Source organism: Bos grunniens, chromosome 8 (genome assembly GCF_055505025.1).
Source record: "Bos grunniens cultivar Pamir isolate PY7600 chromosome 8, Bosgru_T2T1.0, whole genome shotgun sequence".
Lineage (NCBI taxonomy): Eukaryota > Metazoa > Chordata > Mammalia > Artiodactyla > Bovidae > Bos > Bos grunniens.
In genome coordinates this window covers 96339603-96359744 of record NC_141172.1, presented here as the reverse complement: position 1 = coordinate 96359744, position 20142 = coordinate 96339603, and the positions used below count along the sequence as shown (strand labels likewise).

Genomic DNA, 20142 nt, shown 5'->3' with positions numbered 1-20142 from the left:
GGCTCTGGATGTAAGCCGTTAACACTGATGAAGGCAGATCATGTACAACAGCTTTGAGATTAGAAATCAGTGCTGTTTTTAATTTACTCTTCTAGGTTTCATGACTATTAATTTTTCCTTTGATTTATAACAGGGTAGCTCAAAGAATAAGTTAATGATGATAATTACTGGTGCGGGATGCAGAGCAAGATAGTTTGTGGCAATGGTTGTGACTTGCAGTTAGATGAAAATAACCGTTTTCATGGGTTCAGGGTCCCCAGATGATGTTCAGTCACTGGCATTTTCTCCTTCTGAAGGTTCATACACCACTTTTATTCACACATTTTTTTTTTGGCCACGCCGTGCAGTTTGTGGGCGTTCTTAGCTCCCCAGTCAGGGATCAAACCCATGCGCCCATGCCCCCTGCATTGGGAGCTTGGAGTCTTTATCACTAGACTGCCAGGGAAGTCCCTGATTCCCATTTTTGACAGAAAATATTCCCTTCATAAAATTCCCCCAGTTGGTTATAAATATCTGATGCAGAAATGTTAACATTTTAAAATCCCAGCTCATACCTCACCTTAAAGTCACCTTTGTTTTCCATAATGGTTTAGATTCAATGGTTTGAAATAGCTCTCATGCACATGTATTGAAAAAGCAATGCTATATAATTTCTACATTTCATATGTGTAGTCATATCTGTAAATGATTTACAACAGATGCACATAGACACATGTGAAAAAAATTCTTTATTAATTTCTCACATTTCATTACAAAATGTATGTTGCAAACAACTTGAATAACCTACTTGTGTGTTTTTTGTTGTTTTTTTTTTAAACCCTTGGCTTCAAGAACTCAGGATCTCCCTATCTTTTATCAAGTTTTGGGAAACACTGATTATTGGAGTCAATAGGTTATCATTTTGCTATTTATTTTCTCCTCTCAAGCTCTGAAAAAAAAATGTCCTCTGTATAAATTAAACAAAAAACATGTTGTAAATTCTATGTCATTACAGTCAACAGAATTATAATAATGCATCCAAAATGTGCGGCCACAAAATATCAGGTATATGTTTGAAAAAAGAAAAAAAAAATGACATTCTAGCCTTGTTAAAAGGATAATGGTCCCATATTTTTATTAACAGGTTAGCAAAACAAAATCCAATGGATTACAATATTTACATGTTATTTGAAAAATAAAGTAGTGATAAAAGCATGTCACAATTATTTTCTTTTTTTCCTTTTTTATTTCCTTTTTTCTTCCTTTTTTTGTTTTTTTTTTTTTTTGCTTTTTTGGTAACCATTACAAACACCCAATCCAGGTATGGAACTGTTTAGCACATTTGAAATGAGGCCAATTAAAAACAAATATGGACACAAAATGAATCTTTGTCTAGATAGTTCACACTTTCCCCACATTCTGGTTTTCCACATGATGGCCCCCATCCCTAAAAAAAAAAAAACTTAAATTAAAACAAACACCCACAAATAAAAATTCTTAACAGCAAGAAAATAAAAGAAGAACATGCTTTTCAAGTAAGCACTTATTCCACAAATGCAATCTCTTTCCATGGATTTTATTTGAAGCTGTGTGGGACACTGTCATCTCAGCAATTCCCTTCCCTTTCTCCCCCCTCCCCCAACCCTTCCAAGTTAAAAAAAACAAAAACAAAAAGAAACATGAAAACCAAAGGACTTGCACACACACACATGTCCACACATACATCCAAGCTCTCTCACACACAGGCTTCTAAAACCTAGGATTCAAGGAAAGTTCTACTTTTTTGGAACGAAACCCTTTGTTCACAATCCGAACGTATTATAAATGTAGACTTAGATTTCGTCTAAGCTGCTCCCTCCTGAAAAAGCTAATATGGGGAAACAGAGCAGCTGGCAGCTAGATTAAAAAAAAAACAAAAAGTAGTTCTCCAGGCTCCTTGTAGGATATAAGTATTTCTTGAACACTCTCACCAAAGGGATGGGATTTGACACATCCCCTTGTCCTGAAAAATAAATGAGAATCCCCTCCCCCCCAAAAAAACCCCACAATGCAAACAAAAACAGAACACAGATTTAGAAATCACACACAAAAGCCAGCCCATCCTAACAGAGATTATTTGTGTGAGACAGATAATGTGTAAATTTGACAGCAACGAAAGGGTGAAGAGGACTTCCTCGTCTGGCCCACAAGCTGCATAGAGGTGCCGAAAAGTTTGGTTCTTTAGTTAAATTAAAAAAACGTTAACTTCTTTGTTATTTCCATGTTTAAAATAAAAACATTCCTATTCACAAAAAACTAAATCTCCCTTGCCCCCAAATCAAAACAAAATAACAACACACACACAAAAAACAATTTATATGAAAACTGAATTGTGCTGTGTTTGTAACACTCAAACTGATAGAAAATAAACATGTGGCAAACAAAACTCCAAAGTCACCTTAAAATTAGCTCACATGAAATCTACCAAATTCTAAATTATAGTTGAACACTAATAAACAGCTTACCTGGAATAAAGGATGACAATTCACAAACATTTATCTAATAATTAAAGTCTGTTTCTTTTTTTTTGTCTTGTTTTTTACTAAAATAATTAAAAAAATCACAGTATTTTAAGAAATAAAACCCACGTGGGGATTTTAAGCACAATTTGTGTTCCTTTCTTTAAAACTCTTTTTTTTTTTTTTTTCTCCATTCACCATCTTGCCCAGCAGTTCTCTCTACATTTAACCACAATGACGACAGGTAGTACTGACAAATGCAGAGAATTCCCTTGGTTAAGTTTGAGGTACTAGGAAACAGGTGACTGTTTTATGCAAAGCAGTTTTTTTTTTGTTTTCTGGTTTTTTTTTTGTTTTTGTTTTTTTTCTGTTTGTTTTTTCCCAAAGCGGCTGCAGTTAGGTCTTGAAAAAGCTTAAGGTATTAAAACTAGAAAAACGCACCAAAAGTTGTGCGTCAAAAAGTTGTTCCCCTAAGAGAAGTCTTCTACTGTCACGGAGCTTCTGTTTCCACATACTGTCCAAGACCACCATGATGCACAGGTGTGCAAGGGAGGTGCTTCCGGTGCTTCCGCAACAAACGAAACTTCCACGATGAAGATCCGGAAGGAAAGGTGTAGTGATGGAAAAGGGAGCCACATATTCCAACCATTTAAATAACTTTAATTTACATACTCACTCACACAGGTACCAGTGCTTTGAAAATAGATTGTTCAGTCCTAAAAAGCAGCTTTGTTCTGTCTTCTCTTTTCTGTTCCCCCCTTCTCAGCCCAAGCCGGCCCTCCCACTTTTCTTTTTCATCATGGTTCAAGTAAGGGGTGATTAAGAATTTCACCAAACGCTTATTCTTTTTTGGCCTCTGCATTCTCCAGGAGAGATTTGTCAGCAGCTACGACACAGATGGCTACTGGTTCGTTCTTTAAGGAAAAGTCTATCCCGATTGTTTCATCATCTTCCTTTTCCTCTATAGAGGGCATCTTAATACTGTCCTCCATGTTGCCCTTCAGGTGGATTTCTTCTCGGCTCACCTGCTTGGTGTCATTCAATGCCCTGGGAAAACATTCATGGGGAGTGACAGGTGAGTACATGTATTTTTTCCTAGTTAAAAAAACATTCACCTCCTTATGTCTCTGACCCTAAAAAGGTCTTAGGGGTCTTACAAGTGCCACAGACAAATTGACTGGACTATGGGTGATTTATCCCTGCTACCTGTTATACTTAGCGCATATATTTCTGGTTATCTTATTAAAAATCTGAATCTATAAAAATGAAAAGAAAGTGAAAACGTTGGTTGCTTAGTCGTGTCTGACTCTCTGCGACCTTGTGGACTGTAGCCTGCCAGGCTCCTCTGTCCATGGGATTCTCCAGGCAAGAATACTGGAGTGGGTTGCCATTTCCTTCTCCAGGGGATCTTCCCAACCCAGGGATCAAACCTGGGTCTCCTGCATTGCAGATGGAGGATTCTTTAACATCTGAGCCAGCAGGGAAGCCCTATCCATTATACTATGTTTTGATTACATCATTCTTTGCTTCTAGAGCAACATAATGATCTTATGTTCCCTCCTATACTGGGAACAACAAAGTCATAAGTGGTCATAGCAAGAACTGTCATGCTCAGATCCATCAGAGGAACCTAGAAAATGCAGATTTGCTATACCTATCAGGACTGAAAGCGCAACTCGGGTATTAAAGAGTTAACGGAAAGACCCATAGAAGGGAACAAAAAGCAAGAACCTGGAGATGAGACCCGTGTCTCATCCTAGTTATATTCTGGGAAGCTTAGTTACATTCTCTGAAGTCTAGATGCTACCTATTTCTGGGCATTTTCTGCTTAAGGGACCAACTCCTAGGCTATCGCAGCATCTGCTGGCCTGGAAGTGCCTTGTCTGGGGGACAGTGCTACGTTCAGGGTCTTACGAGTGTTCTGCAGTGTGCCCCCACCTACCTGGGAGGCAGGCAGAAGCAGGCTCTGTCCCCGAGGCAGAGCATTGAAGGCACCAAGAGGTGCGTGGGAAGGTTCAAGGCCACTCGGGGAGTGAGTCATCACAGAGGCAGGAACAGAAGCCAGATCTCTGGACCCCGGTCCACGCTCTACAGAGAACGTCATGCTAACGAAAGCTGAAGGGACACGGGCTGGAGAGAGCGCTCTACACGAGGGCTTGAGCGGGATCTGTCATTCGTAAAGACGATCTCTCCTCCTGTGACTCGTGTCTGGGTGACCATTTTAAAAACCAGCGGAAAGGGAGAAACCCAGTTCGTGACCAACTGCCTCTCCTCCCGGACCCGCAAGTGTGACACACGGGGGTCTACGTATTGTCAGGAGCCACCGCCACCTCGCACGATGAGCGAAGGCCTTCGCGGGACTTACATGCCGTGTCTCAGCACGTGCCTTTCCCACTCAGAGCCCTGGGAAAACGCCCGTCCGCAAAATTCACACGGAAAACGCTTCTCAGTGTTGATAGCAGCCCCACGGTCCGAAAACCTCAAGAGATCTGTGAGGAGAAAGCAGGTGTATTACCTGTGAGCTGGAGGGGCAGAAGAGAAGTCAATATTCATTAGGAGCCTCCTCCCATTCCCAGATTCCTTACTCTTTCTCCTGCTGGCCTTTCACCAAAGGATTGTTTCTTGAAACTCTCGAGAACTGTTCCCAGGCCCTAGGCATCCCCACCTCTCTCCACCTCCCAACTGTTTCTGTCACCAATAACCCAAGTTTGTCTTGCCTTAAGAACCCCTTCCGTTCATCCCAATGGCGTCTGAGCATTTTCTTCTATCAGCTCTCTCTCTCCTGTGGTGCTCTGTCTCGGTGCCTCACAGTTCAGCACCTATTCATTTTCTATTTAACACAGGTTTTCTCCACGCACTAACAAGAACACAGGCTCCTGAAAGCACCAAGGCCAGGTCATGTTGTAGGAAGGCCTCAAGCTGTCCACACGGCCCAGGGAAAGCTGAGGGCTCACCACTTGTGGTCCTCTGCCATGGGTATCTTAATCCACACCTCCCAGGGTGGCTGCAAGCCCTAAACGAGCCCCAAAAGCAGAGAACCGAGCAGGAACGCGGCGGGAGACGGGGATGTGAAAGCGTGTCTTCAGCTAGTCTGAGGGGATTCTGCCCTCCATCGGTGTATTCTTGAACATGGGGATGTGCAGACGCCTTTCTGGACAGGTCTGTTGTAATCAAGTGGTGACTATCGTTTTACTTCCTCCTCGGCCCTGAGGGGCCTGCTAAATGGGGACTGACTGGCTCATTGTTTGGAGGCCCCGCCTCCTGGCAAACTCAAAGACGAGAGCTTATATGGCCTTTGTGTTATCCTGGGTCCCAAGCCCATATGTCTTTCATTATAGCGGAGAGGGCCAGATCTTCACATGGGTAATAAACAGCAGGACCTAGACGGCTCTGCAGCCATGCCGGAGAGTGAGGGCTCACAGACAAACGCTGCTCATCTCTGGCCCTCTGATCACCGTGTGCCTGGACTCACGAGGTGTTACAGGAAGGTGTCTCCTGGTTGAAATACTCCATCTAATAAAAAAAAATCCTCAGGATGATGTTAACAGGCTAGGTGTCTCTGAGCTGCCTTCATCTGCAGCACAAAAAGCACTGTGAATGGGGCCAGTTCTAACAAAAGATGAAACATTTTCTCACAAATTAAGAAGATCACCACACAAGCCATTAAAAATAATTGCACAGACTATCTTCCTTGATTCTTTTCATTGGAAATGAGACAGCACCATCTGCTCTGCGCATTAATTCCTTAGCAGGGATTATCTTGGGCAAGAAATCAACAGAATGCCTTCCTGACTCCTCCCAACTGCATAATGAGAGGGGGTGGGGAGGACACTGCTTGGGCGCATTTGATTTCTTCATGCCTGGTTTCTTCCCTTTCAAAGTCCCTCCGAGCTGCCTTCTGAGGCAGGACCCGCCGTGTGGCCATGGTCAGGCCTCTCCTGGATTCTCGTGCTGGGAAGGCACGCTGGGCACGGGGTAGCTCCAAGGACATGAGCCCCCCGAATGGAGCGCCTGACGAGGGTCTCTGCTGCCAACAAGGGGGCCTGCTCCTGGCACACTCACTTGCTTACCCTGAGGAAACATGAAACCAACCATCTATTCTTTCCAACGGCTCATGCTGTTTCATCCTCAAAGGAGGAGGCCAATCATTACCTGTCACACATCAAATGGCTTCCATTAGCCCCAGAGCTGTGCTAACGCCACCTCCCGCTCTCTCTACTCCTGGAAGACAGAACGTCTGGCAAAAACACCCCGAGGCTACTGTGTGCCGTTTCTTCTTGTTGGCAAGAATACACCTAGATGGTGGAAAATTGATTCCAAGGCGATGAGACAAAGGAGGCTGTTCTTTCAAAAATCAACGAGGGGGACGGGAAGGTTTTCCCCATTAACATGACTGGAAGTTACTCATGTAAATCCCCAGCCCTCTGAGAGAGGAACACAGGCTTCTCCACCCCCAAGTCTTTTCTCCCCATGAGGTTAAGGCTCATGAATGTGGAGGCTGCGCTTTCTAGGGAGAAGCGATCAGACACCATGAAGTTCTTCACAGGCAAACTGAGCTGGTCTGATGCCACAGTGCCAGTGCGAGGGGGCGGCTGGGCTGGGCGGTCAAGGAATCATGACTGGCGCCGTGCACATCTAGCTGCCCTCTCTTCTCATCGTCTATGCTATTATTTTGGACGTGGCACAGGGGAGGGGAGGACTAACAGGGCTTCTTGCCTCTGCGATGCTTAAATCCTGTAAAACCATGCATGCTTGGTTCTAGAGATTAAAAAGTCATGGTCTCCAATGAGGAATAATTCATTTCCTGGGGAGGGATGGTGGGGCACAGAGCCCTGTGAAGACAAGGAGCCTGTGTGCCCTCTGCCACAAGCTTCCTCTTTGAGAGAACTCTGTTAACAATGCACAGACGACGTTAAAGAATTCATCGCTAAGGACATATTTGTGAAATGCTTTTTAAGAAAGAAGGAAGAGAAAATTTAAAACCCATGCTCCTTGAATCACAGCCGTTGTAAGAAATAGATCACTGTGCCCCTACTAATAAAAGTCGTAACTTTACAAGGGCAATCAGTCTATATGGTGTGGGTGCTCTATCTATCCACTGATCACAGGCATGGGGGTTCAGAAGCCAAACTGGATCATCACTTAGCTGTGGTCTCCTACTATAGCGGAGATAAAATATGGAGGCATGGTGTGGAAATCAGGAAGAATCAAGAAAAAGAAGAGGGAGAACCTTGGAAGAAAATGACCACCAAGTCGGCTTTCTAGGCTGGCAGAATGACTAGCAAGAAAACCCAAGCAATTCCACAAAAGGAAGCCTTACCATGAGGCCCCAAAGACCACTGAATTGACGGAATTCAGGGCCAGGTTCCCATCGATGAAGAACATCCACAAAGGGTAGGGGACGTGGCACAGCATGTAAAGACACTTTGCCTTTGGAGCCAGAAGACTTAACCCCAACCTCCAGTGTTTTTGTTTTAACTTTGAACACGCTCTTAAATATTCTGGGCTTTTATTTCCCTACTTGTAAAATGTCAATAATGCCATCTACACTGCAGGGTTTTATCGTCATCATTAAGTGGTTACTGTGTTCCAGGAACTGGACTAATAATGTTTGTGTGCTATCTCATTTAAGATTTACGTGACCCTAAGGAAGTGACCCTAGGAAGTTGTTATTATTAGGATGATGAATGTGCAGGAAATAAAATAATTTACCCAAAGTCATATAACTAAAAAGCAGCAGAACTGGGAGCCAAATCCATAGAAACCAACTGCAGAGCCCTCTAACTGTATATAAGATTAAATAAAACCCACTGACACTGGGCTTGGTCCATAATGGTGTTCCGCAATGGCCACTAATACCATTCTCCCCATCAATGGGATGACATATTTATTTCTCAGGTTTAGGTTATCCCTGTGCTTTTGATAGGTCTGCAATAACTACAGTAAGATATCCCAATCTATATTCTTTAGGTAGTATCTTGGTTTTTCCACAATATTCTATGTCGAACAATACAGAATACCAACTCTAGATCATGTAAATGTATGTCTACAGCTAAACATCAAAAAATTTCATTTTGAAAATAATTACGGGATCACAGCAAGTTGAAAACCAGTATAAAAGTCCCTCAAAACTTTGACTACTATCCCCTGTAAAGACAGTCAAATGCCACTGGTCTCCTTTTCTCTCTCTCTCTCTTTACAAAGCAAAAGCAGTAAGCCAGGGGGTTAAGAGGAGGGCCATGCAGAAGGACACGTGGAGGGGTTCGGACCTCAGGCTCAAGCCCTCTGTGGCTCCCTCCCCCCAACCCCAGCAAAAGACACCCCAGCAGCAGCAATTTTAAATAAGCATTCAACTGGAAATTCATTTACATTCCTCGATAGCTTTTACAGGGCCATCCATCTTGCTGTCTGTCCTTACTCTGCAGATTCCCCAGATAACAGTTTTCCTGAATAAAAACAAATCATCGCCATGTATTTTTTAACAAATGTATATCTACAGTTAAAGAGAAAACGTCTGTTTTCCTTGGAGATTCTCTAGCTGGTAATAGTTTACAAAGACATGGCCCCTGACGTGTTGCAGCCAGTCTGTTCTGCTACTTAACGAAGAAGGATCATTCCTTCTGTTCCTCCTCCAACAACCTTCTGCCTCCCTTCTGTCTCCCCACGGCCAGGCTGCATGCCATCTGGGGCTCAGGGGGCAGGGACGGGACCAACCTCTGTCATCAGCCTTGCTGTTCATTTCTTCTTCCTTGTCTTCATCATCACTGCTAGAGCTCTCCATCTTCTCCTTCATCTGTTCCAGCTGATCCAAGTTAACCCGTCCAACCAGCTCAAAGTTTCGGCTTACCTGAAAAAGACCCAAAAACAGTGGAATCACAAACCACAGCTGAACGCCGTTCTCCCTGGAGGACAGAGCCGTCCAACGTCATTTTCCTATGGGTGTGTTTTTAGAACCAGGACCAAATCACACCAGTGCCTAAGTGGTCCTTTTCTTCATTTTGACCCTCTTCTAGGCACATCTGTCTTCTGCTCCCACGTTCATTTTCACTGGAACTTCCTTACCAAATTTAGTTAGAAATGTGAGCTGCAGTTGGCAGAAAATCACGTCTCATGAAGCCTGGGGTGTAGAGTAGATGCCCAATAAACGTTTTTTGAGTTGAATTCAAGGGTGTTCCTTTCATGTGCGTGTGTTAGTCGCTCAGCCGTGCCGACTCTTTGTGACCCCATGGACTGTAGCCTGCCAGGCTCCTCTGTCCATGGGATTCTCCAGGTCAAAATACAGGAGTGGGTTGCCATTTCCTCCTCCAGGAGATCTTCCCGACCCAGGGATTGAACCCGTGTTTCCTGCATTTGGCAGGCAGATTCTTTACCATCAGAGCTACCAGGGAAGCCCAAATTTCAAATATATCTGGAGGGAAAGTGGCTCTGTAAGTATTCTGAAAACTAGCAGAGAGAGTCCCAACATTTCCACCACAGCCTATCAACCTGGAGGGCTGTGGGGCTGTCCCAGCTTTGACCAAATGACAGTTGCTCAGTTCCTAACTCCACTTTAAGTGTCAGACAGTATTGTTACTGTTTAGTATTACTACTGTTTCTGAAGCTGACCACAGCCTGTTCATCACAGCTGGGATTATCTGAGAAAAATCTAGATGACAAATTCCTAAAAACTCTTTTAAAGTGTTAACTGTGGCTGATTTATGTTTATATAAAATGTGGTTAGAATAATGTGGGACTCCAAACTGGCTTCAAAAATATCATCCAAGAGAAATAAAAACTCACCCCGTGAAAACTCTGTGGGGATATTCTATTTGGGGTTCTCATAACAATGGTAGCACACAATGCCCCCTCTTCAATTAATCTGTTTTCCGAACTTCTTCAGTTGCATGCACAGAATGATCAAGAATGACAGCACAGGAGCCAAGCCAACAAGATGACTCAAACCAGCACGGCGATGGGTTCCATGCTTTCCCTGGTGGGAGCCAAGGGAGAGGCCCATGAGGGGCCCATATATGAGACCCAGTTCTGGCCTCCTGAGGCACAGAGTTTTGAGTTGAAGAGGGAAGACAGACTTCATTAATTAGACTCCAAGGCAGATTTCCATAGCCACTACAGTAGAGATAGCACATAATGAGGGCGCAGGAGATGATAAGGAGAATTTACAAGACGGTTCCAAAATATTCCCTGGGACCAGGCTGGAACAAAGATGTGCTGAGCACCACCAATTCCATATGCCTGGCAGATGGAAACATCATCATCAACTGTGACAAATGCGCAACAGAGAGCCTCAGAGTATCAGGGCCAGCAGACAGTCCTGTGAGAAAGTGTAATACTTGTCCCCACGACACCATGTGTGTGTGTGTGGGGTGAGGGTGGCGGTCGGGTCAGCAGCATTGAAAACGAGGAAGAAAACTCAAGATAAAAGCTCTCTTAGAAAAAGAGAAACAATCCATTGATACAACTGTAAGAATGAAATCAGTTGACTTGGAAAACAGCTCAGCGTGAGGGTGGAAAAGAGGTCTTCCACGATCACAGCACGAAACCCTGAGGGAAGGCAAATTCCTGTTTGCTCATGAAAAAAAGTTTTAAAAAGGATTAGATTAAGATTGGACGGCATCACCAACTCAATGGACATGAGTTTGAGCAAACTCCAGGAGATGGTAAAAGGCAGGAAAACCTGGCGTACTGCAGTTCATGGGGTCGCAAAGAGTCGGTCCCGACTGAGCCAATGAACAACAGACTATGGCGAAGAGGGGGAAGCCCAGTTAGAATCTTTCTTCCTTTTCTTTCCCTCTAAGAGTTCACGATACCTGTCAAGCAAAGGACTTTTGCTTAGACTACCTTCCTAATTAGGGTTTTATCTACTGTCCTCATGCCTACAGACCTATATAGATTTTAAAAATATTTATTTTTATAACAAAGAAGCAAAAAGGGAGGGCACAAGGAGCAAGAGCTTTGAAGTCAGACAGAGCTGAGTTCAAGTTTAGGGTTTGCCATGAACCACAGGGCTCTGAACATACACAGCCTCAGTGTCCTTGTCTGTATCGATGAAGAGGGTCATCATAGTACCTGAAACCCAACAGTTCACCAAATTGTGGTTTCCCTTTCCCTTTCTGGGAATGTGGCCTTTTCCAATTTTTGGCTTTTGGAAATGTGTATAAGAAGCATCATGAATGCATATTTATGAAGTTATGTTTTACCACAAAGTCTACATTTTAATCAAATAGCATTTATGACAAATATCCTAATAAAAGTTTTCCGGGTTGCCAGGTTTTTTTTTTCTTTTTCAGGAAAAGGAGGCAAGATTCCAACTGGCCTAATTTTGAATTATGCAAAGAAAAAAATTTTTGAAATGATCGGTACTTCACATCATAAAGGGGCAGCCTTTTCCTGTCACTTTCTCCCCACTTTCAGCCAGGTCAGCTACAGGCATGTGGAACGGGCAGGAGAGGTGGGCATTGCCAGGAAACAAAAATAATAAGACTGAGAAAGGCCAAAAAACAATCCTCCAACACCTTCTTTAATCCAGCAGTTTGTGCTCATTCATTCACTGATTCATTCATTCAGGACTCCCAGCGGCCCTGCCGTGTGCCAGGCCCTGTGCCTATCAAGGAACTCACAGTGACAGAAGGAGATCTGTCACCAAACCAAATGTTATTTTTTCTTTTCCGCCTTCCTCTTTCTTCTCCTTTTACAGGAAAACTGTTAGCATTTTGGATTTTGCACAATTTTAGGAGTGCATGACATTTTCATGGTATAACATTCACCCAAGGGACTCACCTAGGATGTATTTGTCCTAAAGATTTCTAAAATAAATGAATTTTCTTTTTGCTGTGTAATTAGATTTTAAATTAAAAATTCTTTATAGGGTTGAGTTCTTACTATACCTTTAATCTCCAAACTAGCAATCTAGGAGTCATCGTCATACAAAAGTAAGCCTTCCGGCTGCATTTATGAGCCTCTGTCCCTTCCCTCCCTCCTGCCAGATTCCCTGTGTACATGCTTACCACCTCTTATATCTATCCGTCCAGTGTGGTTGAATGGAGGGAATTTTTTTTTTTTTAATTAAATCTGCTCATGTCAATCTCCTCTTGCCCTGAGGATAAAACCCCAATTCCTTACTGTGGTTTACGTGTCTGATTATCATCTTACATTCTGGTCCACCCTCTCCCCTTTGCTGACTCCCCTTTGCTCCCACAGTCCTGAACTTATAGAGGTTCCCGGAACAGGCCAATCTCTTGACTTTGCGCCTCTTTCTGCACAGGCCATGACCTCCGTGTGAAACTCTGTCCAGCCTGCCTCCCTGATGTGGTTCCTCCTCAGCCTACCATACCAGTCTCACTCCAATGTCACTGCATCTGGGGGACTTTCCCTCAATTCCTGCTTGGTTAAATATCCTTGCTCGAGGCTTCCACAGCAGCCTCCCCTGCCCTCCCCTTTTACATAGCCCAGGGAACTGTAGTCAGTATCCTATAATAACCTATGATAGCAAAGAACATATATATGTGTAACTGAATCACTTTGCTGTACATCTGAAACTAACACAATGTTGTAAATTAACTATACTGTAATTAAAAACAAACTCAGTAATTAACATCTTCTGGCCTGCCTCCCCAACAGAACAAACTCCATGAAGACAGACACCCTGCAGCTCAGCCAGATCTGCACTGGCCAGCGAGGTGTCCAGATTGAAGTGGGCATGGTTCTCACCTCCTAATTACTGCTACTGCTACTGCTAAGTCACTTCAGTCGTGTCCGACTCTGTGCGACCCCATAGACGGCAGCCCACCAGGCTCCTCCGTCCCTGGGATTCTCCAGGCAAGAACACTGGAGTGGGTTGCCATTTCCTTCTCCAATGCATGAAAGTGAAAAGTGAAAGTGGACACGCTCAGTCGTGTCCAACTCTTAGCGACCCCATGGACTTCAGCCTAGCAGGCTCCTCCGCCCATGGGATTTTCCAGGCAAAAGTACTGGAGTGGGGTGCCATTGCCTTCTCCATCCTAATTACTAGGTGTCTGCATCTTCATTTAATATATTTTTCTTTCCCACAAATATATACAATGAAAAATTAGCAAACGGAAAAAAAATCATGTAAAATCCAACAACCTATACAGAGTACCTGTGAAGAAGTTGTTACATTTCTGTATCTCTGTTCTCTATTCACAGATGATGTACAGTAGTGTTTTTTATGCCTGGTATGAGATAAATATCAATCTCTATATACATCTATTTAATATATGTATACATTTAATATATGTATACATCCAATCACCATATAATACTTTGTCAAGTGAATATATTATAGTTTACTTGACTCTTCCCATGTGGAGTTTACCTTTGGTTATTTCTGGCTTTTCACTATTAAAAATGCAGTAGTAAGCCTTCCTATATAAGGCTTTCAGGCTTAGTTTTAGCCATGGCACTCAGAAAAGAAAAAGAAATAAAAGGAATCAAAATTAGAAAAGAAGTAAAACTGTCACAGTTTGCAGCTGACATGAAAACAATACATGGAATATCTTAAAGATGCTACCAGAGAACTACTAGAGTTCATCAATGAGTTCAGTAAGATTGCAGAATATAAAATTAATACACAGAAATGTTTTATACTAACATTTGAAGATCAGGAAGAGAAATTAAGGAAAAGAGTTCCATTTATTATCACATCAGAAAGAATAAAATACCTAGGAATAAACCTACCTAAGGAGACAACAAACCTGTACTCTGAAAATTATAAGATGCTAATGAAAGAAACTGAAAATGAGACAAACAGATGGAAAGATATACCATGTTCTTGAATGGGAAGAATCAATATTGTCAAAAGGACTATACCGCCCAAAGCATTCTACACATTGAGTGCAATCCCTATCAAATGACCAATGGCATTTTTCTTCACAGAACTGGAACAAAAAATGTTAAAACTTGTATGGAAACACAAAAGACCCTGAATAGCTAAAGCAATCCTGAGAATGAAAAATTGATCTGGAGGAATCAGGCTCCCTGACTTCAAATTATACTACAAAGCTAGACATCAAAGCAGTATGGCACTGGCACAAAAATAGAAATGCAGATCAACGGAACAGGATAGAAAGCTCGGAAATAAACTCATGTACCTACGGCCAATTAAAACGAGGCAAGAACGTACACTGGAGAAAAGACAGTCTCTTTGGACAAGTCATGGTGGAGAGTTCTGACAAAAGGTGGTCCACTGGAGAGGTCAATGGCAAGCCACTTCACTATTCTTGCCTTGAGAAAAGTATGTAAAGGCAAAAAGATATGACGCTGAAAGATGAACTCCCCAGGTTGATAGGTGCACAGTATGCTACTAGAGAAGAGTGGAGAAATAAAACCAGAAAGAATGAAGCAACAGAGCCAAGTGAAAACAACGCCCAGTTGCAGATGTGACTGGTGATGGAAGAAAAGTCTGATGCTGTAAAGAACAATATTGCACAGGATCCTGGAATGTCAGGTCCATGAATCAAGGAAAATTGGAAGTGGTCAAATAGGAGATGGTAAGAGTGAACATCAGCATTTTAGGAATCAGTGAACTAAAATGGACTTGAATGGGCGAATTTAACTCAGATGACCATTATATCTACTATTCTGGGCAAGAATCCCATAGAAGAAATGGAGTAGCCATCATGGTCAACAAAAGAGTCTGAAATGCAGTACTTGGATGCAGTCTCAAAAATGACAGAATGATCTCTGTTTGTTTCCAAGGCAGACCATTCAATATCACAGTAATCCAGGTCTATGCCCCGACCAGTAGCTGAAGAAGCTGAGGTTGAACGGTTCTATGAAGACCTATAAGATCTTCTAGAACTAACACCCAAAAAAGATGTCCTTTTCATTACAGGGGACTGGGATGCAAAAGTAGCAAATCAAGAGATACCTGAAGTAACAGGCAAATTTGGCCTTGGAGTACAAATGAAGCAGGGCAAAGGCTGACAGAGTTTTGCCAAGAGAATGCACTGGTCATAGCAAACACCCTCTTCCAACAACACAAGACAAGACTCTGCACATGGACATCACCAGATGGTCAACAACAAAATCAGATTGATTATATTCTCCGCAGCCAAAGATGGAGAAGCTCTATACAGTCAGCAAAAATAAGACCAGGAGCTGACTGTGGCTCAGATCATGAACTCCTTATTGCCAAATTCAGACTGAAATTGAAGAAAGTAGGAAAACCACTACAGCATTCAGGTATGATCTAAATCAAATCCCTTACAATTATACAATGGAAGTAAAAACTAGATGCAAAGGATTAGATCTGATAGAGCGCCTGAAGAACTATGGATGGAGGTTTGTAACACTGTACAGGAGGCAGTGATCAAGACCATTCCCAAGAAAAGAAATGCAAAAAGGCACAATGGTTGTCTGAGGAGGCTTTACAAATAGCTGAAAATAGAAGAGAAGTGAAAGGCAATGGAGAAAAGGGAAGATACAACCATTTGAATGCACATCTCCAAAGAATAGCAGGGAGAGATAAGAAAGCCTTCCTCGGGATCAATGCAAAGAAATAGAAGAAAACAACAGAATTGGAAAGACTAGAAATCTCTCCAAGAAAATCAGTGATACCAAGAGAACTTTTCATACAGAGACAGGCATAATAAAGGACAGAAATGGTATGGACCTAACAGAAGCAAAAGATATTAAGAAGAGGTGGCAAGAATACACAGAAGAACTATACAAAAAGATCTTCATGACCCAGATAACCACAATGGTGTGATCACTTCCCTAGAAACAGACATCCTGGAATCTTAAGTTAAGTGGGCCTTAGGAAGCATCACTACGAACAAAGCTTGTGGAGGTGATGGAATTCCAGTTGAGCTATTTCAAATCCTAAAAGATGATACTGTGAAAGTGCTGCACCCAATATGCCAGCAAATTTGGAAAACTCAAATTTGTTTTGGAATTTGAGGAAATTCCAAAAAACTGGAAAAGGTCAGTTTTCATTCTAATCCCAAAGAAAAGCTATGACAAAGAATGTTCAAAGTATCACACAACAATTGCACTCATCTCACATGCTAGCAAAGTAATGCTCAAAATTCTCCAAGCCATGAACTGTGAACTTCCAGATGTTAAAGCTGGATTTAGAAAAGGCAGAATAACCAGAGATCAAATTGCCAACATCCGTTGGATCATCGAAAAAGGAAGAGAGTTCTGCAAGAAAAAGCAAGAAGTAAAGCAAGTACTTCTGCTTTATTGACTACACCAAAGCCTTTGACTGTGTGGATCACAACAAACTGGAAAATTTACCTGCCTCCTGAGAAATCTGTATGCAGGTCAAGAAGCAACAGTAAGAATGGGACATGGAACAACAGACTGGTTCCAAATCGGGAAAGGAGTACATCAAAGTTGTATATTTTCACCCTGATTATTTAACTTATACGCAGAGTATATGAGAAATGCTGGCCTGATGAAGCAGAAGCTGGAATCAAGACTGCCAGGAGAAATATCAATAACCTCAGATACACAGATGATACCATTCTTATGACAGAAAGTAAAGAACTAAAGAGCCTCTTGATAAAAGTGAAAGAAGAGAGTGAAAAAGTTGGCTTAAAACTCAACATTCAGAAAACTAAGTTCATGGCATGTGGTCCCATCACTTCATAGCAAATAGATGGGGAAACAATGGAAACAGTAAGAGTCTTTATTTGGGGGAGGGGGCTCCAAAATCACTGTAGATGGTGAGTGCAGCCATAAAATTAAAAGATGCTAGCTCCTTGGAAGAAAAGCTATGACCAACCAAGACAGTGTATTAAAATCAGAGACATTACTTTGCTGACAAAGGTCCATCTAGTCAAAGCTATGGTTTTTCCAATCGTCACATATGGATGTGAGAGTTGGACTATAAAGAAAGCTGAGCGCCAAAGAATTGATGCTTTTGAACTGTGGTGCTGGAGAAGACTCTTGAAAGTCCCTTGGACTGCAAGGAGATCAAACCAGTCAATGCTACAGGAAATCAGTCCTGAATATTCGTTGGAAGGACTGATGCTGAAGCTGAAACTCCAATACTTTGGCCACCTGATGCAAAGAACTGACTCAATGGCAAAGACCCTGATGCCGGGAAAGACAGAAGGCAGGAGCAGAAGGGTATGACAGAGGATGAGATGGTTGGATGACCTCACCGACTCGATGGACGTGAGTTTGAGCAAGCTCTGGGAGCTGGTGATGGACAGGGAGGCCTGGTTGCAGTCCATGGGGTCGCAAAGAATTGGACATGACTGAGGGACTGAACTGAACTGACTCAATAAGTAGTACTGGGAAAACTGGACAGCTATACGTAAAAGAATGAAATCAGAACATTCTCTAACATCACACACAAAAATAAACTCAAAATGGATTAAAATCCTAAATATAAGACTGGATACTATAAAACCCTAAGAGGAAAACATAGGCAAAATACTCTTCGATATAAATCACAGCAGTATTTTTCTATCCATTTCCTAGAGTAAGGGAAATTTTAAAAAAATAAATGGGACCTAATGAAACTCAAAATGTTTTGTACAGCAAAGGAAATCATCAATGAAATGAAAAGACAACCCACAGAATGGGAGAAAATATTTGAAAACGATGTGACCAATGAGGGAGTAATGCCTAAAATATATAAACAGCTCATACAGCTCAATATCAAAAAAACCAAAAAACCCAAATGGACAGAAGATCTAAATAGACATTTCTCCAAAGAAGACATATGGCCAATAAATATATTAGAAGACGCTCAACATTGCTAATTATTAGAGAAATATAAATCGTAAAAATTATGTATCACTTCATACTGGTCAGAATGGTCATCATTAAAGAGTCTACAAGTTGGGACTTCCCTGGCAGTCCGGTGGTTAAGACTCCCTAAGTTTCCACAGTAGGGGGCACAGGTTCGATCTCTGGTTGGGAAACTAAGATCTCACATGCGGCATGGTGCGGGCTCCCACAAAAAATGTCTATAAACAACACGTGCTGGAGAAGGAGTGGAGAAAAGGGAAACTTTCTACACTGTTGGTGAGAATGTAAATTGGTACAACCACTATTGAGAACAGTATCAGTCAGTTCAGTTCAGTCGCTCAGTCGTGTCCAATTCTTTGCCACCCCATAACCGCAAGCACGCTAGGCTCTCCTGTCCACTACCAACTCCTGAAGCTTGCTCAAACTCATCTCCATCGAGTTGGTGATGCCATCCAACCATCTCATCTTCTGTGGTCCCATTCTCCTCCTACCTTCTATCTTTCCCCTCCTGCCTTCTATCTTTCCCAGCATTAGGGTCTTTGCCAATGAGTCAGTTCTTCGCATCAGGTGGCCAAAGTATTGGAGCTTCAGCTTCAGCATCAGTCTTTCCAATGAATATTCAGGACTGATTTCCTTTAGGATGGACTGGCTGGATCTCCTTGTAGTTCAAGGGAGTCAAGAGTCTTTTCCAACACCACAGTTCAAAAGCATCAATTCTTCAGCATTCAGCTTTCTTTATAGTCCACTCTCACATCCATACATTACTATTGGAAAAACTATAGCTTTGACTAGATGGACTTCTGTCAGCAAAGTAATGTCTCTGCTTTTTAATATGCTGTCTAGGTTGATCACAGCTTTCCTTCTAAGGAGCAAGTGTCTTTTAATCTCATGGCTGCACTCACTATCTGCAGTGACTTTGGAGCCCAAGGAAATAAAGTCTGTCACTATTTCCAGTATTTCCCCATCTGTTTGCCATGAAGTGATGGGACCAGATGCCATGACCTTAGTTTTTTGAATGCTGAGTTTTAAGCCATCTTTTTCGCTCTCCTCTGTCACTTTCATCAAGAGGCTCTCCAGTTCTTTCACTTTCTGCCATAAGGGTGGTGTTATCTGCATATCTGAGGTTATTGATGTTTCTCCCGAATCTTGATTCCAGCTTGTGCTTCATCCAGCCTGGCATTTCACATGATGCACTCTGCATATAAGTTAAACAGGCAGGGTGACAATATACAGCCTTGACGTACTCCTTTCCCGATTTGGAACCAGTCTGTTGTTCCATGTCCAATTCTTTTTTTTTTTTAATTTTATTTTATTTTTAAACTTTACATAATTGTATTAGTTTTGCCAAATATCAAAATGAATCTATCACAGGTATACATGTGCTCCCCATCCTGAACCCTCCTCCCTCCTCCCTCCCCATACCATCCCTCTGGGTCGTCCCAGTGCACTAGCCCCAAGCATCCAGTATCGTGCATTGAACCTGGTCCATGTCTAATTCTAACTGTTGCTTCTTGACCTGCATATAGATTTCTCAGGAGGCAGGTAAGGTGGTCTGGTATTCCCATCTCTTGAAGAATTTTCCAGTTTGTTGTGATCTACACAGTCAAAGGCTTTGGTGTAGTCAATAAAGCAGATGTTTTTATGGAACTCTCTTGCTTTTTCTATGATCCAATGGATGTTGGCAATTTGATCTCTAGCTCCTCTGTCTTTTCTAAATCCAGCTTGAACTCTTGGAAGTTCATGGTTCATGTACAGTTAAAGCCTGGCTTGGAGAATTTTGAGCATTACTTTGCTAGCATGTGAGATGAGTGCAATTATTGGGTGATAGTTTGAACATTCTTTGTCATTACCTTTCTTTGGGATTGGAATGAAAACTGACCTTTTCTAGTCCTGTGGCCACTGCTGAGTTTACCAAATTTGCTGGCATGTTTAATGTAGTACT

At 42.3% G+C, this 20142-nt stretch overlaps 1 protein-coding gene across 20 annotated transcripts in view; it reads right to left on the bottom strand.

Annotated features, from left to right (window-relative positions):
• Window positions 1–707: 707 nt before the first annotated feature.
• ZNF462 (zinc finger protein 462) overlaps window positions 708–20142 on the bottom strand; it is a 157523-nt gene continuing 138088 nt past the window's right edge. For 9 of the 20 annotated variants that reach the window (XM_086315812.1, XM_086315810.1, XM_086315814.1 and 6 more), the window contains 3 exons: window positions 9192–9324; window positions 4843–4966; window positions 708–3524 (listed from right to left, as the gene is read on the bottom strand). In XM_086315812.1, the coding sequence (XP_086171938.1) occupies window positions 3317–3524; window positions 4843–4966; window positions 9192–9324 (465 nt within the window). In that variant the 3' untranslated portion in view covers window positions 708–3316. Of the gene's footprint in view, window positions 3525–4419; window positions 4967–9191; window positions 9325–20142 lie in introns of all 20 variants that reach the window. The other 11 variants (XR_015132040.1, XR_015132042.1, XR_015132043.1 and 8 more) reach the window with 4 other exon arrangements.